Below are 17,025 nucleotides of genomic sequence, written 5' to 3'. Positions count from 1 at the left end.
GGAACAGAAAGTGCCTGTAGCAGACTGTGGGGATCGCAGAGCAAAAAGGGCCAGTTCTGAGAGGGGGAATTACAGGAGGCATCACTTGAGCTGAGCCTTGCAGTGTGCAGGTGCAGGTGGGAGAGGGGCACAGGGAGGGGACAGACACGTAATGGTGGGGCCCCCATGGTTGCCTGGTATAGGGGAGGAGCTGCAGAACAGCATCAGCGCCACAAACTCTGGGTTGACCTAGGTCTACCCAACTGTAAAATGGGGATAGCAGTGGGACTGCCTCATGGGGTTCCTCTGAGATTAAATGTGATTACACATGTGAAGGATGTGGCACAGGGCCTGATCTCTTGAAGGGGATATAGCAGTTGTTAACTGTTATCACCACCATCATGTTAAGAATATTATGTGGCTATGCCAGGCATGGTGGCTCACGCTTGTAATCCCAGCACTTTGGGAGGCTGAGAGGGTTGAATTACCTGAGGTCAGGAGTTCAAGACCAGCCTGGCCAACATGGTGAAACCCCATCTCTACTAAAAATACAAAAAAATTAGCCAGGCATGGTGGCAGACGCCTGTAATCCCAGCTACTCAGGGGGCTGAGGCAGGAGAATCACTTGAACCCGGGAGGCAGGGGTTGCAGTGAGCTGAGATCGCGCCACTACACTCTAGCCTGGGCAACAGGGTGAGACTCTGTCTCACGAAAAAAAAAAAAAAGAATATTATGTGGCTGTGCTTTTGCAGTGGCGGGAACAGTATGGCATTGCCAAACACAGTATTTGACAAATAGATGGACAGTCAGCTAAATGGACATTTGAGGCTTCAAATCCCATACCCAGTAGTCTGCTTCTGCAAAGGCAGGGTGGGTCTGCAGGTGTTTTGAGCAGGGGCTGCTGTGGCCTGGGACTGTTAGCAGCATAAAGGCTGGGTTGCCCACAGTGCCAAGGATCCAGGGCAGGGCCCTCCCCAGTGTTCTGGGTACCACACTTCCTTGCAAAGAGCCTGAAACCAGAAATAAAGGTGCGAGCAGCCACGTTGCCAAGGCTGTTTGCCATGGCAACATCAGGGAGCGACTCGTGGGCCGGCTGCTGCAACTGCTCAGGGCCTGGTTGGTTTCTAACATCTCCTCGCATTCCCTCTGCTAAATGACTATGTTCTGCCAGGCAATCACAGGGAAAAAATACGGCTGCAGAGCTGTCGGGGAGCATCCATGTCTCAGCCAAGCAGGGCTCGCCCGGCTGAGTTCCCAGACAGTGGGTCCCAGACAGTTGAGTCCCAGCTACTCAGAGCCAGCCCTGGCCAAGCAGACAGCAGCCGAGGGCCCTGTCTTGCCTCTGCTGAGTGACCTGAAGGCATCCTCTGATCTGTTTCTAGTCTGTTTCCTTCCTTCAAGGTAAGGGCATTAAGCAAGATCGTCTCTAAGGCACTCCCAACTCCCAGAAAGCTCAAATTGACATTTGTGTGTTATATTTTTACATCATTATCATTGTCATCATCCTAGTGACTACCATTTATTGAGCGCTTACTATATGTCAGGTGAAGCTGCAAGCCTTAATTATCTGCAGCTATCTTAAGTTATCCTACAAACAGCATACTATTATTATCCCCAATTTGGGGGATAATATATGAAGAAACTGAGGTCAGAGAAGTTAAGATACTTGCTCAAGGTCACATAGCTAGTAAGTGGTAGAGCACTGATTTAAACCATAGGCAGTTAAAACTCCAAAGCCTAGGGCTCTTAACCACTATTGGATATTTCTTCTCTCTTCAAGTGGCATCTCACTAGAAGTGGTTTCCTAAGTCAGTACTGCAACACTTGCTAAGGCTGGATGGGACCCCTCGTCACCTGCCCCACAAGTAGAGAGGAAAAAACACTCTGCAAGAACCTCAGGGCCTTGACTAGATCAAGGACCTGGAGCTCAGTGGGGGAGACAAATGGCAGGGTCTGCATTACATGTGTCCTTTTTTCATAATAACAAGGGTTACTACTCATTGAGCATTTCTCAACACTTTACAGACATTGCCTCAACTATTCTTCACTAAAAGCCTTCAAAGCATATGCTACTATCGGCCCCATTTCCTAGATAGAAAAAGAAGGCCCAAAGAAATTCTCTGCCAAGCTCCCAGGGCTTTGCCCAAGCAGAACCCAATCCTGGAATTCACAGCCCTCTCACAGCAAACAATTAGGGCAAATGTTTGTTTTCTTACCTAAAACACCAAACAGTCATCACAGGCCTTTGGGGACAGTTAATCAATGGCTTTATCCCACCATTTGTGAAAGTCTCTCAGGTCTCGTCTCTGGTCTCCTACTCTAGATCTGGGTAGCAATTCGGTCTCTATCCTGAGGAAAGAGCGGGGTGGGAGCCCACGGGTCCAGATGCCACCAAGAGCCTGTCAACCCTGTGCCCAGGCCAGCTGGGTGACCTCAGGCCAGGTCCCTCCTCTCTGAGCTCTGTGAACCCAGCTGCTGACCCCTTGGCTCCCTCTCCCTCACTGGGTAGTCCTGAGCATCTCATGAGAGAACTCGTGGTCAGCTGCAAGGGGGACCTTCGGGATTTAGGAATGACAAGAGTAGGAAGAAAATGCAGTCTGTCCAGGGGTGGTGGTAGACCTTGCCCCAGGGTCCCACAGCCATCCAAAGCCCAGCCACTCAGGTCAATGGTGTCTCTCAGAGGACTACTCACCCTGGCCCTCCCCAAGAGCTAAGGCCCACCGCACCTCACAAGACCTGACACTGGAAATGAACTTGCCAGGGAGTCAGGGGCCTGGGCTTCCTCCAGCCAAGCAGCTGGACCTCAGCGTCCTCTCTTCTGGAAATGGCAAGGTGTACCTGTATCTCGAAGGGCCCCCTGCCCCAAGCCTGGAAGGAGAGGGAGCTGCTCACAGTCAAGGTTCAAATCCCAGGTAAGCCGCTCACTGGCTTCAAGACCCTGAGCAACTGACCTAACCTCCCTGCACCTCAGTTTCGTCACCTACAAAATGGGGAAAGCCAATCTCACAGTTATTGGGAGAAATCCATGAAATAGCACTCAGAAGTCTCTTCACAGATACACAATGAAATACTCACAGATGAAATGACTTCTTGTACGTGGAGATGTTATTCCATCTCCATGGAGTGGCTACAAGTCTTTAACAGTGGACGCCGGGTGATGGAGGGATGGGGATTCACCATACTGTTCTCTCTACTGTCTACTTCTGTATGAGTTGACATTTTCCATAGTCAAATGTTTAAAATACAAAGTTCTTTCAGAGAACCTGACATTGAAACCTATAAAACGCTCTTCTAGGCAACCACAGTGCTAGTCCAGGATAAAAATAATTCCTTGTCCTCCCAGAGCTTTCAATCCAGTTGTAGGAATAAAAGCACACACAGATACCATGGGATAGTAAGTGGCACAAGCCACGTGGGTGGTGGAAGCAGAAGAAGTTAGCTTCAAAGGCTTTCCAGAGGCTGGATGCGGTGGTTCATGCCTGCAATCCCAGCATTTTGGGAGGCAGAGGTGAGCGGATCACGAGGTCAGGAGTTCAAGACCAGCCTGGTCAATATGGTGAAACCCCGTCTCTACTAGAACCCGGGAGGTGGAGGTTGCCGTGATCCAAGATCGTGCCACTGCACTCCAACCTGGGCGACAGAGTGAGACGCCATCTCAAAAAAAAAAAAAAAGTGCTTCCCAGAGAGGGCAGGCTTTCAAGAGGGAGCTTAAAGTTCAGGCAGGCTATGAATACATTAAAATGGTAGGGATGGTGGTGGGGAGAGGACATCCCAGTTCATTCCACCAGACTTGTATTCCACCCCTTCTCAGGAACACTCAGACTGAAGATATAAAACAAGAAGCAGTGTCTGCCCTGAAGAGGCTCATAGTCTAGCATATTCATTCACTCAGTAAGGATTGATTAAATGTCTGTTATGTTCCAGGCACTGATCTATTCACTGTGGTGAAAAAAAAAGGTGGATGAAATGAACGAAAGTCCTTGCCTTTGTGGAGCTTAACGTCCGGGAGTGATTTCCTAATCACTCAATGAGGACTGATTAAATGTCTGTTATATTCCAGGCACTGATCTACTCATTGTGGTGAAAAACAAGGTGGATGAAATAAACGAAAATTCTTGCCTTTGTGGAGCTTAACGTCCAGGAGTGATGTCCTAACACTTAATGCGATCTATAGATGAAGAGATACATCTATTATTTGGTGCTTATTCTGTGCCAGGCATGATTACATGCTTTAAATCCATGTTGTCATTCGATTTTCACTGACTCTTCACAACAATCTTTTTTTTTGAGACACAGTCTCGCTCTGTCACCCAAGCTGGAGTGTAGTAGTGTGATCCTGGCTCACTGCAACCTTCACCTCCCCAGTTCAAGTGATTCTCCTGCCTCAGCCTCCCAAGTAGCTGGGAATACAGGCATGCACCACCATGCCCGCCTAATTTTTGTATTTTTAGTAGAGACGGGGTTTCATCATGTTGGCCAGGCTGGTCTCGAACTCCTGACCTCAAGTGATCCACCCACCTCAGCCTCCCAAAGCGCTGGGATTACAGGCGTAAGCCACTGTGCCCGGCCTCTTCACAACAATCTTAATCATCATATCTTCCCACTTCAGGAAACAGAAGCTCAGAGAGGTTATGTGACCTGCCAAAGGCCTTGAAGCTGGCAAATCGCAGAACCAAGACTCAAACCCAGTAAGGGGATTCCAAGGTCAATGCTCTGCTGGCCCTGCGTACTGCCACACTGAAGATGGAACAGCTGGCTTGGAGGTGAGGGAGAGGGCATCGCCAAAACAATGGCTGGTGAGCGGGGGCTCGCAGGATGAAATCATGGAAATGGAGACGGAGGACACAGAAAAGGGCAGCCCGAGTCTAAGCCTCCAGGAGGAAAATTCAGGGTTTTCCTGGGGAGGTACAGGATCACAAAGTAAAAGCAGACAGCTCAAGACAAAGTCAAGGGCCTAACTCTCCAATTTAAAGTACCCGAAGGCCCTCGGAAATCACGTTTAAGTTTAGGCTTTAATTTTAAAATACTGGAGAGCTGAGCTATCAAGCCATGAAAGTCATGGAGGAACCTTAAATTCCTATCAGCAAGTGAAAAAAAAGCCAACCTGAAAACACTACATACCGCATGATTCCAACTATATGACATTCTGGAAAAGGCAAAACTGTAGAAACAGTAAAAAGATCAGTGGTTGCCAGGAGTTGGGGGACAGAAGAAATGAAAAGGTAGGGCAGATTTCTAGAGCAGTGAGACTATTCTGTGTGATGTTACCATGGTGGATACCTGTCATTATACATTTGTCCAAACCCACGGAGTGAACCCTAATGTAAACTACAGACTCTGGGGTGACAATGATGTGTCAATGTAGGTTCATCAATTATAACAAATCTACAACTCTGGTGGGGAATATTAATAATGTGGGAGGTTATGCATGTTGGGGGCAAGGGTATATGGCAAATCTCTGTACCTTCCTTTCAATTTTGCTGTGAACCTGAAATTGTTCTAAAAAAATAAAGTCTTAGAAGAAAAAAAAAATGTACTGGGGAGCCATGGGAGATGTGTGAGCAAGAGAGTGATGTCAGATATGCACTCTAAGAGGACTGCTCTGCCATCAGGGCTAAGGACAAATGGAAGAAGACAAAGTCTGGTGCAGCAAAGATCTCTTTGGTAGTAACTGCAGGAATCTAGTTACAAACAGACAAAAACCTAGATCAGAAGGGAAGAACAGAAAGATCAATCCAATTGATTCTGCATCAGCTGAGTGTCAATGGGATGGATATGAGGAACTCCGACTACCTTGTAGGAGGACAGATAGCAACTGACCCTGATCATTTTCTTCCAAATCACTTTATTTGGGTACCCTTCACTCTCTAACAAGAATTACGCTTCTCTCTTTTATGCAAAAAAAAAAGATTGCATGCATGAAAATTAGCTCCATACTTAATCCTGTCCTTCTAAAGTGTTTCAAAGAGAGAACTATTCCAAGTTTCATGAGTAGCAGGTTAATGCTCATTTTAGATATACTGTATTATTTCACTCCCAACTGAGAGGGCCTATTATCCCCATTTCAAGGACTGAAAAACAGGTCTAGAGAAGCAGAGGGACTTGTTCTGCATTCTTTCTTTTTTGTTTTTTTTGTAGATGGAGTCTCACTGTGTTGCCTAGGCTGGAGTGCAGTGGCGTAATCTCAGCTCACTGCAACCTCCGTCTCCCGGGTTCAAGCGATTCTCCTGCCTCAGCCTCCTGAGTAGCTGGGATTACAGGCGCACACCACCACGCCTGGCTAATTTTTGTATTTTTAGTAGAGACGGGGTTTCACCATGTTGGTCAGGCTGGTCTCAAACTCCTAGCCTCGTGATCTGCCCGCCTCGGCCTCCCAAAGTGCTGGGATTACAGGCGTGAGCCACCGCACCCAGCCTCTGCATTCTCTCTATACAATCGATGTGCCTTCATTTGCTCAAGGTGCTAGAAAAACACTGATGAACAAAAACTGAGAGTAGCCCCTGTCTTCAAGGAGCTTACAGTCAAATAGTCTGGGAACACTGCCCACTAATGCTGGTTCTTCTACTTACTCAAAGGTAATTAGTCTTCCACAAGTCAGTTAGTTCTCTGAAACTGTAAGATCTGTACAACTGTGCAACAGCACCTACATTTTGCACAATATCTATGAGAATGAAATGTAGTAGTGCAAACAGAAGGCTCAGAAAACTGCATGGGGTCTAGGGGATACTCAGTAAACATCACTGATGATGAAGATGAAGAAGGCAAGGATCAACACTGCAATGTTCTTGTTATGCATTTCCAAGCCTGAGCCCCCTTTGCAAGGCTGCTTCTCACTCGAGCCAGTCCTTTCTTCTATTATTCCAGAGGAAGAAGGAAGAGGGTGACTCACGTGGCATAGTGGAACTTCTGCCTGGCTGCACGAGCTGCTAAAAGGAGGGCCCTAAGGTAAAGAGGAAATATGAGCCCCTGGGGCACGGCTGCTGGGCCATTGCCCTTCCTGGGTTTCACAGGCATCCTGATCATTAGCACCAGCCGGGGAATCCCAACAAAAGTGGAGCCCAGGTCTCTGGTGAACATGACCCCTTCTGGCTCAGGTGAAGAAGTTACTCTCCCTAAGTCTCATACAGATGAAGAATGGACAAATGCACCCAGTGAAGGCTACGCTTCAACCTTCTCCCACACACTATACATTTGTCCAAACCCACAAACTGATTTGAAAAAGAAGTTGGCCTTGGCTTCAAGGGGTGTGTGGAGCCATTTTCCCAGTTCTCCATGTGGCAGGGGCCCCTTCTGGGTGCTCAGTCCCAGCTTTAGAACAACGAGGAGACAAGATACCAATCGCAAAATGGGCCAAGTTCAGAAACACAGAACCACAAGTCGCCCATGATCATATGGGGAAGCAGTTTAGCATCACAAGTAATCAAATAAATGCACATTAAAACAATAAGGGTAACAGAATTTATTGATGAACAGACTGGTAAAAATGAAAAACAATGAAAATATCAACAGTTATCTGGGTATAGGAAACCAGGTGTTCCCAGACCATGCCGGTGCGCAAATAAGTACAATCTTTCTAGAAGAGAATCCAGGAATGGGTTTGATGGAGTAATTTCACTTCTAGGAATTTAAAGGAAGAAACAAAGACATACATAAAAAGATATTCGTTTTAGCATTGCTTACAATAGCAAAATAAAAAAATTAAACAACGTAAATGAGTAACCATAAAGGATTAAATACATTTCAGTTCAATCTTCAATGAAACATTATATAATCATTAAGATACTAAGTAGAATATTTACTGATGTGGAAAGATGTTCACAGCATATTGTTTGGAGGAGGAAAAAAAAAAAAAACAAGTTACAAAACAGTGCAATTCCAAGTTACAAATCAGTATATTCAGGATAACTCCTTTTTTTTTTTTTTTTTTGAGAATGAGTTTCACTCTTTCGCCCAGGCTGGAGTGAAGTGGCGCGATCTTGGCTCACTGCAAACTCCGCCTCCTGGGTTCAAGCGATTCTCCTGCCTCAGCCTCCCAAGTAGCTGGGATTACAGGTGTGTGCCACCACGCCCAGCTAATTTTTGTATTTTTAGTACAGACAGGATTTCACCATGTTGGCGAGGCTGGTCCGGAACTCCTGACCTCAGGTGATTCACCTGCCTCGGCCTCCCAAAGTGCTAGGATTACAGGCATGAGCCACCGTGCTCGGCAACTCCATGTTTTAAAAACAAGATGTGATCTATATGAACAAGAAATAAACAGTCTGGAATATACATGACAATTAAGTGGTTATCTTTGGGTCATGTTACATATTTCTCATTTTTTTCTTTATGCTTGGTAGTATTTTCTAACAATTCTGTAATTAAATATTTTTAATAAGTTGTTAGAACTGATGATTTCTAACATTCCCGCTGGCAACTTTGACACTTTGTGCATCTATGACTGATGCCCTAAGCAACTTCAAATAGCCCATATTTAGTGTGGACTTGCTGTGTGGCCTTTGGGGTCTAAGCCTTTGCCCACAGCTGCAGCCCTCTGCATTCCTCTCTCCCACACTCGCTGCCCAGCTGTCTCCCCTGCCAGCCTGGGAGCTTCTGCTTGGCAGGACCCAGCTGCACCCCTGTCTGTAATCCATGTGCCTAGCCAAGAGCTAAGCAAAGGAACACAGCTCAGCATACTGACAGGTGCCTTGCAGGCACAATGATAAAAGGCACAACCCTAGCGCTGGAATCTTACTGGACACCAGACTCACACAAAGTGCTTGGTTGTATAACACAGATGCAGAAAACCAGAGGAGAGAAAGCAGGGCAAGCTGGGCTGGGAGAGCCTAGTAGAGGAGAAGGCTATGCAGGACGGGTGGGTGAGGGCACTCTGGGCCAGGGGCACAGCCTGAACAAAGGTGAAGCTACCCACAGTCCTTTGGGATCCATGCCTCAAAGCTTTCCAAGAAACTTTCGCAATCCTTGTTCTGCTAAATTTCCGTACTTTGGCCCCAATGGGTAAAAGTTAATTCTCCTAAACAGAAGTCCTCCCTCATCTAACCCTGGATTAGCCACCAAAGACAACAACAATCTTTTGGGACAAAGACAATGAATTATCATTTAATCCACTTTCCCCAAAGCTCCCAAAGGGAGATGGAGGAGGGGAGGGTCAGGGAAAGTTTGGGGGAGGAGAGGGGGTTGCAGGAACAACCAGAACATCTCACATGCAAACACTGCTCACCCTCACCACCAGGCCATTGGATTCTCTTGCGGCACCACCAGCCCCATTTGACAGATGGAGGAAATGAGGCTCGGAGAGTTCAAATGGCTTGCTCCGGGGTCACCCAGCCAGAGAGTGGGGAAGGTGACTCCACTCAGGCCTTCTGACTCCAAGTCCAGTGCTATTTCTAGGTAACACACAGGACCTGGAGTCAGGAGCCCTGGGTGGCTCTGTCACCCTCTGGCTGCATGGTCCCATACAAGCCGCTCACCCCTCGCAGCCTCTTTCTCCAACTGTAAAATGAGGAGGCGCACACTGGGCCCGCCCAGGTCCTCTTCCGGCTGGGCTCTCCAGGCCTTCTAGGGGCGACTCAAAGCTCATCCTATCAATTACATTTCCCAAGTTGGGCCGGCAAAGATCACCAGAAGATCCTCGGCCTGTCACGTGGTTAAATAAAAAAAGCAAATGTCCCAGATTAACTTTCACTGCACTGCTCCTGCTAACACCTGATTATTCAATTTTCTAGTTTCCTTAGATGAAATATTTCTGCTAGCTACGCTCACTGGGCGGCTAAAGGGCAAAATAATTAATTATTGCTGAGCCAAACACTGAAGATCGAGTTAAAATCCAGGGTACAGTCCAAAGCGGACAGTTCTTGACATGGGTCCCTGAACGAGTCTCCGGCTATTTCAGGCCTCTCTCATCCGCATTTCAGCCAAGAGATTCGGAGACGCCCTCGGGCAATTTCAAGATGTGGGGACAGAATCTTCCCAGGAGCGACTCTGCCCCTCCTCCCGCACTCAGTGCCCGCTAGTCCCAAGCTGTCGGCTCTGGGGGTACTGAGGCTGGGACCCGCCTTCGGCGCAGACACCGGCGCGGGGCGTGTGACGGAGCCCGGCGACGACGGCGGGAGCTCCACCGCAGTTTCGTCAGAGGTAAAGGTACGCGCCGGGCGCGCGCGGCGTGTGCATGCACACACACACACACACACACACACACACACACACACACCCGCGCGCGCAACCCGCTCATCGCACATTCCCCCCGACCTCGAGAAGCTCAATCACACGCCACTAGCCCCTCCGGCCTCTGCCGCGAACCAACCCGAGCGCGCCCGCCACCGACCACGCGGCCCCGCGGCTCCCCTACGCAGCGGCGTCTGCAGCGGGCCAGGGCCGGCCTGCCTCCCGCGTGGCGGGCTTCCTCTCGGCGACACCCTGCCATGCCACGCCACGCCGTCCCAGCTGCCAGCCCGAAGTCGCCACCCGGAGTCCGCCCGGAGCTGAACGTCTCGGCTGCGGCGTCCCTTCCAAGTCGCGTTTCACCGCAAGGAGTCAGCTTGCAAGCCTCTCCCCGCCCACCCGGTCCCATGACAGCTGCTGCCGCCCAAAGACAGGCAGATTATAACAAGAAGCAAAGTTTCCCTCTCTCTCCTCCCACCTCCCTCCCCCCATCTCCGCCTTCCCCCTCCCTTCCACTGTTATGCAAAACGGGCCGGCACCGGCGCTCCCACTCCAGGTACCAAACCAGCCCCCGCGAGCCGCGCCCGGTTCCGCCTGGCCGCCCCTCTCCGTGCCCAGGCGTGTGCCAGCACCCGGGGGCTCCTCCGAGGTTCCGCCGCATCCTCAGCTTCCCGATGACCCGCAGCCGGGCGCCCAGAGAAAAAGCCCTAACTCTGGAGCCAAACTTTATGCTTGCAACAGGCATTGGGTGGGGAAAATGGGGGAAGCGGTGGGGGGCGCGCACGCCTCGTGCTAACATTTTTGGTGGCTGCTTATCCCAGCAGCACCCCTCTCCCAGTCTCCAAGCCACCAGCTTCCTCGCTCCCCCGCTCCCCCGCGCCCCGGCACACCAGAGCACCCTCTCTTGTCACGCGCGTGTCGCCAGTGGGGCTCCCGGGCTCAGCCAGAGCCTGGGACTCCGCCTCGCCTTCCCTTCCCCCTGCATCGTGGAGCGCGCACCGGGGCCGCGCACCGCAGGGGGACCCAGGCGCCCCCAGACAGTCCTTCCGCCCCCATCCAGCCTGGCTTTTCCCCACAGGGGGCTCCGCCCGATAGCGAAACCAGGAAGACGCTGTCTCCGCCCGCATGTCCACGTGCCCCGCAGACCCCTATGCCTTTAGCCGGCAACTGGCAGAAAACTCCGCGCTGTGGGCGCGGGTAGAAAGCGGCGGGGGGCCAGCAACAGTACTCTGGGGACTACAGCCTGGAGGACTAGGGGACTCCGGAGACCGGGGCAGGCACCCGTGCCGGGGCCACAGGTCCACGTGAAAGTACGGCAGCAAGTGCCGGGCGCTGACGGCGCGCCTCCAGCACCCAGCGCCAGCCTGAGGGTACCCCACACCGTGGCGCGCCTCCACCTCCCAAAGGAAGCGCGGTACCCCCCAGTTTTGCCCGCGGGGGGGCAGACTCCAAGCAACCAAGGCTAAACCCTCCCCAGCGGCCGTAGCGCCCCCAACGCTCCAGCACGCGCCGGGAGACCTCCGGCTCCCTGCCCCGGTAACGGAGCGCATCGCAGGGCGCCTGGAAGGGGGGCTCTGCAGCCTGGAACCCCCAGTTACCCCAGGGCTTCCACCGCTGCCTCCCGGCCTCCGCGGCTGCGGCTGCGGCCCCCGCAGCTCAGCACCCCCGGCCCCGGGCCCCCGGCTGGCCGTACCTGCGTGTCAGCGAGATAGTTGAGGAAGAAGGAGGAGAGCTCTTCGTCCAGCAGCGCGCCGCAGTCGTTCCCCGCCATCTTCCAGCCGCGGCTGCAGCGTGCGGCGGAGTCAACGCCGAGCCGGCCCGGGGGGAGGGAGCCAGCGAGCGAGCAAGGGAGGAGGGAGGAGGGAGTGAGGCTGGCGGGAGGCGGAGGGCGGAGCTCGAGCCCCCGGCTGCCGCAGGGCCGCTTGCTGCGGGGGCGGGGCCGCGCGGCGCCCGCGGGAGCCGGGGGTCGCTCACCCACTTTCCTGCGCAGCGTCTGGCGCCGCGACCAGCTCCCGCAGCCCTCAGCAGGGGGTAAAGCGCAGGCAGCCAGGTGGCGGTGCCCCAGCCAGCAGCCCGATGCCTGCGCAGCAATGCGGGCAGCCCCCGGCTCCTGCCAGAGCGAATCACGTTGCGTTAGCGCTGGGCGGGCCCTGCAAGACAACCTGCTTCTTATGCACAGCTTGGGGAAACTGAGGCTCAAGAAGGCATAGGACCTCGTTCGAAGGCCAGGTGCAGTGGCTCACGCCTGTAATCTCAGCACTTTGGGAGGCCGAGGCGGGTGGATCACCTGAGGTCAGGAGTTTGAGACCAGCCTGGCCAACATGGTGAAACCCCGTCTCTACTAAAGATACAAAAAAAATTAGCCAGGCATGGTGGCGGGCGCCTGTAAGTCACTCTTCATATCCCTCCTGAAAAAAAAAAAAAAAAAAATATATATATATATATGTATGTGTATATATATATATGTATGTGTATACATATGTGTGTATATATATATGTATATATGTGTGTGTATACATATGTGTGTGTGTGTGTGTGTGTGTGTGTGTGTGTGTGTGTGTGTATACCTAGGACCTCGTTCGAAGCTACAGCGCACATCAGTTGCAGGAAGGGAAAGCTTAGGTCTTACTCCCCTGGAGGACTGAGTTTCTCTACCCAGGCTATAAGGCCAGAGAAGGAGGGAGAAATACCATAGATCAAAAGTAAAGAAATCAAGGAAGGCTCCTTGGAGGAGGAGGCATTTTTATCTTTTACTTGAAGGATGCGTTTGCCTATATTCTGTGCTAAACCTGATCGTACATCTCTCTCCCATCATCCCCAACACCCTTCCCCCAAAAAATTCCAATGAGTTATCTTACCAATGCCCACAATGCATGAAGGGGCTGGGCTCCTGCCAGCCTCCGCAGGCCCACTCACAACGGGCTTGTACACCCAGCAGCCACTCACCTAGTAATCTCTTCAGGGCATCTTTCCCTATTACCCCTTGGACTGTCAAGCCATTTCCTCTCCTTCCATCCCCACCATCATGGGCTCCCTTAGCTCCATCAGCAGGCCTTTTTTCTCTAAAAGCTGGTCACAGTTGCCATTTTACATTTGTTGCAATGAAGACTTAATCTTTGTATCTCTCCTTACAAGACTCTTAACACCGTGAAAGCAGGGCCTAAATCTGCTTTTGCACTTGCTGTATCTGCAGTTCCTGGCACATAGTAGGCACTTAATAGATGATGTGTTAACTGAAGAAGCTGGAGAATTTTGATTCTCTGCCACCACCACCACCACACATTATACAGATAAGGAAACTGACCGTCAATGTGTACGTGGAGTAGTGCCTGAGCCAGAACCAGAACTCAAACCTCCTGACTCCAATCTTCAACTCTCATCATCATGCCCTGTTGTTTGCCAGACAGGTGATGAGGGCACTGCCTGGATGAAGGCAAGAAGGCGGGAAGCTTTAGGTCTGTTTTATTGGGCACACCTGCCTCCTGCCCTCCTCCCACCCTACACTCATAAGGGCTGCCCCACCCTGCCCACCTAACAAGGGCTTCCTTCCAGCGGGAGAAGGAAACAGAGGGAAAGTCCCCAGCACACCTGCTGAGACTTGAACACCAGGGCAAAAGCTTCCTTCTCCAATCTGAGGTTCCCAGAACCGCAGGGCGTGATTTCACTCTTTGGGCTTAAGGCCAGTGTGCTTTTAAGGAACAATGCATTCCAACAGAGAGCCTGCATCTAGCCTCAGAGCCCTAGACTAGGAGTCAGGAGTCCTGGGTTCTGTTTCAGACCCTGCATCTGGATACTGGAACATCTTGTTCCAGTATCCAGCAATTCAGGGGGTGAAGAGTGTGGGCCCTGGAGTCACACTGCCCGATTTGGAACCACAGCAAGTCATTTAGTCTTGGGTCTCGGTTTCCTCATCTACACAAATGGGGACCCAAAAACTACCTACTTCATAGGGATGTTTTGATGATTGAGGAGATAATATATGTAAAGTGCTTGGCACAGTGCCTGACCTCATGGAGAATATGCTAAGCACTCTGTTCTGTTTTCCTTCTGTTAAAATGGGAATAAGAAATATATATCCCTTAAAGGCACTAGCCAATGTTACTTGCCTTTTTTCCAGCACTTACAGGCTGCTGGCATACTTTGGACTCCAGTGTATTCAGATTTGAATCCTGGTGCAAACTAGCTATGTACCCTTGGTCATTTACTTAACCTCTCTGAGCCTCAGTTTCCTCATCTGTGAAGTGGGGATAGCAATGGTACTGCTCCACATAGGGAACTTGTGAGGATGGATTGAATGAAACAATGCAATTCATGTAAAGTCAGTTGCCTGGCCCTGAGTCTTTCAGGTAGGAAATGCCCATCATCACTATAGTCATCACCAACATCACCAATATCATCACCATTAGCACTAAGGACTTGAATTCTCCCAAGACCCCATTTTTTTGCTACTCCCCTGGGCACCAGAGTCAGAGTCCTGTGGGATGGTTTCCGGAGATGTCCCTTCCAGGCCCAGCCTGGCCCCTGACTGGTGGTATGTCCTTTATAGCCCAGAGGCCAAACTTTGGAGTGTCCCCAAAGCCACCCATCTCTAGCCTCGGTCCTTGCAGAGCTGCAGTGCCATTCACTGCCTTGCCAGGGAAGACCTGACAGCACTTTCCCGGAGGCTTTTTTGTTTTTAAAACTCCCACGTTGATAGAAAAGCCACACATTGCCCAACGTCAGGGGCTTTCTCGCCAGTCACTACATCCTCACAACAGTCTTCTGGCTGGCAAGAAATTTAGGTGAGAAAGGGCCTCACCTGAGATATCTAGCCTCCTTTTCAAAAGCATATTGTCCCAGAAGTTCCTTCATCACAAGTTGCTCACAGAGTCTCAGCCTCATGGAGGAATTTGAAGTTCCTCTGGCCCATGGAAAAATGTGAAGTTCTTAATTGAGATTAAAAGTCCTGGCCTGGGTGTGGTGGCTCATGCCTGTAATCCCAACACTGGAAGGCTGAGGCTGGAGGATCACTTGAGTCTAGGAGTTTGAAAACAGCCTGGGCAACATAGGGAGATCCCATCTTTACAAAAAATACAAAAAAAAAAAAAAAATTAGCCAAGGGTTATGGTGTACACTTGCGGTCCCAGCTATGTTGGAGGCTAAGATGGGAGCATCACTTGAGCCCAGGAGGTTGAGGCTGTAGTGACCTGTGATCATCACTGCCCTCTAGCCTGAGACCCCATCTCAAAAAAAAAAAGCCCTCAAAAAACCTGAGGTGCTAGATGATCTTGTGCCATTTGCTTCTCCTCTCTGAGGCTGTTTTCTTATCTATAAAATGAAGGAGTGGCCTGGCCTGGTGGCTCATGCCTGTAATCCCAGCACTTTGGGAGGCCGAGGCAGGCAGATCACCTGAGGTCAGGAGTTCGAGACCAGCCTGGACAACATGGTGAAACTCCATCTCTACTAAAAATACAAAAATTAGCCAGGCATGATGGGAGGTGCCTGTAATCCCAGCTACTCGGGAGGCTGAGGCAGGAGAATCGCTTGAACCCAGGAGGCGGAGGTTGCAGTGAGCCTGGGGGAAAGAGCAAGACTTCGTCTCAAAAAAAAAAAAAAAAAAAAAGAAGGAGTGGTCAGTTGGGCGCACTCCAGCCTGGGGACAAGAGCGAGACTTCATCTCAAAAAAAAAAAAAAAGGAGCAGTCCGGGCGCAGTGGCTCACGCCTGTAATCCCAGCACTTTGGGAGGCTGAGGCAGACTGATTATGAGGTCGGGAGATCTAGACCATCCTGGCTAACAGGGTGAAACCCCATCTCTAATAAAAATACAAAAAATTAGCTGGGCGTGGTGGCCCCCACCTGTAGTCCCAGCTACTAGGGAGGCTGAGGCAGGAGAATTGCTTGAACCCAGGAGGCAGAGGCTGCAGTGAGCTGAGATTGTGCCATTGCACTCCAGCCTGGGCGACAGAGCAAGACTCCGTCTCAAAAAAAAAAAAAAAAAAAAGAAGGAGCTAGCCTAGATGAACCTCTGCAGAGTCCTGCAGCCCAGATGTTATGGCAGTTTATAGACATCAACCAAAACTTAGGGTTTTTCTGTACTGAGCATGTGCCCAACGCCTGAGTTTATAGCATCTCTAATCCTTCCAGCCACCCTCCGTAGGGTAAATCATGATGTCCATTTTATGACTGAAGAAACAAAAGTTTAAAGGGGGTTAAAGTGATTGGCCCCAGACTACACAGAGACAACAGCTCAGATTTGAACCCGCGTGTGTACATGGTCCGAGCCACAGACACTGGAAAGGGAGTGTGAAAAATCTCATAGCATCTAACCTCCCCAGGAAAGCTGGAAGGGCAGCGCACGTCCTGTTTAACAACTTCCAAGTGAAGGGCAATAACAATGCCAAGCTTGGACATTGTGTGGCTTGACTCCTATCTTCTCTGCCTTTTTTATCAGCCTCGCCTCCCTCAAGATTAGTGAAAGTGAGCCCTGTGCATTCCTAGTGCAAAGCCCAGAGCTCCGCAGGCTCCATGGAAATGGCTATAGCAAAATGAACCTATTTGACTTGAATATTTTCGTCGCTACCGACAAATGCTCAAAAGTCGAAACATCAGCATTTTCTCCTTTCCGATAATAAGATAATGCTTTATTCAGACACTACATACAGCTGTGGTTCTCAAACTCTGGAGGGCATGACAGTCACTTGGGCGCTATCGCCAGAGATTCCAATTCAGTAGGTCTGGGGTGGGCCCAGGAATCTGTGCTTAATAGGCTCCCTCAGGTGACTCTACTGTAGGAGATGAGACATCATTCAGCAGATATGTAGTGAGCGGCTACTATGTGCCAGCCACTGCTCTAGATGCCATGGATAAATTGGTGAACACAACAGCCACCATCTCTGCCCGCATTC

At 50.6% G+C, this 17,025-nt stretch overlaps 1 protein-coding gene across 5 annotated transcripts in view; it reads right to left on the bottom strand.

Annotated features, from left to right (window-relative positions):
• Positions 1 to 11,978, bottom strand: part of PPARGC1B (PPARG coactivator 1 beta) — a 127,577-nt gene extending 115,599 nt beyond the window's left edge. For 4 of the 5 annotated variants that reach the window (XM_058440025.1, XM_032158332.2, XM_032158331.2 and 1 more), the window contains exon 1: positions 11,834 to 11,978. In XM_058440025.1, coding sequence (XP_058296008.1) covers positions 11,834 to 11,911 — 78 coding nt within the window. In that variant the 5' untranslated portion in view covers positions 11,912 to 11,978. The remainder of the gene's footprint in view (positions 1 to 11,833) is intronic. The other variant, XM_058440024.1, reaches the window with a different exon arrangement.
• Between the last annotated feature and the right edge of the window lie 5,047 nt (positions 11,979 to 17,025).

Source organism: Hylobates moloch, unplaced genomic scaffold (assembly GCF_009828535.3).
Source record: "Hylobates moloch isolate HMO894 unplaced genomic scaffold, HMol_V3 SCAFFOLD_6, whole genome shotgun sequence".
NCBI classification, from domain to species: domain Eukaryota; kingdom Metazoa; phylum Chordata; class Mammalia; order Primates; family Hylobatidae; genus Hylobates; species Hylobates moloch.
The sequence above is the reverse complement of the archived record's forward strand: the minus strand, read 5'-3'. Positions and strand labels throughout refer to the sequence as shown.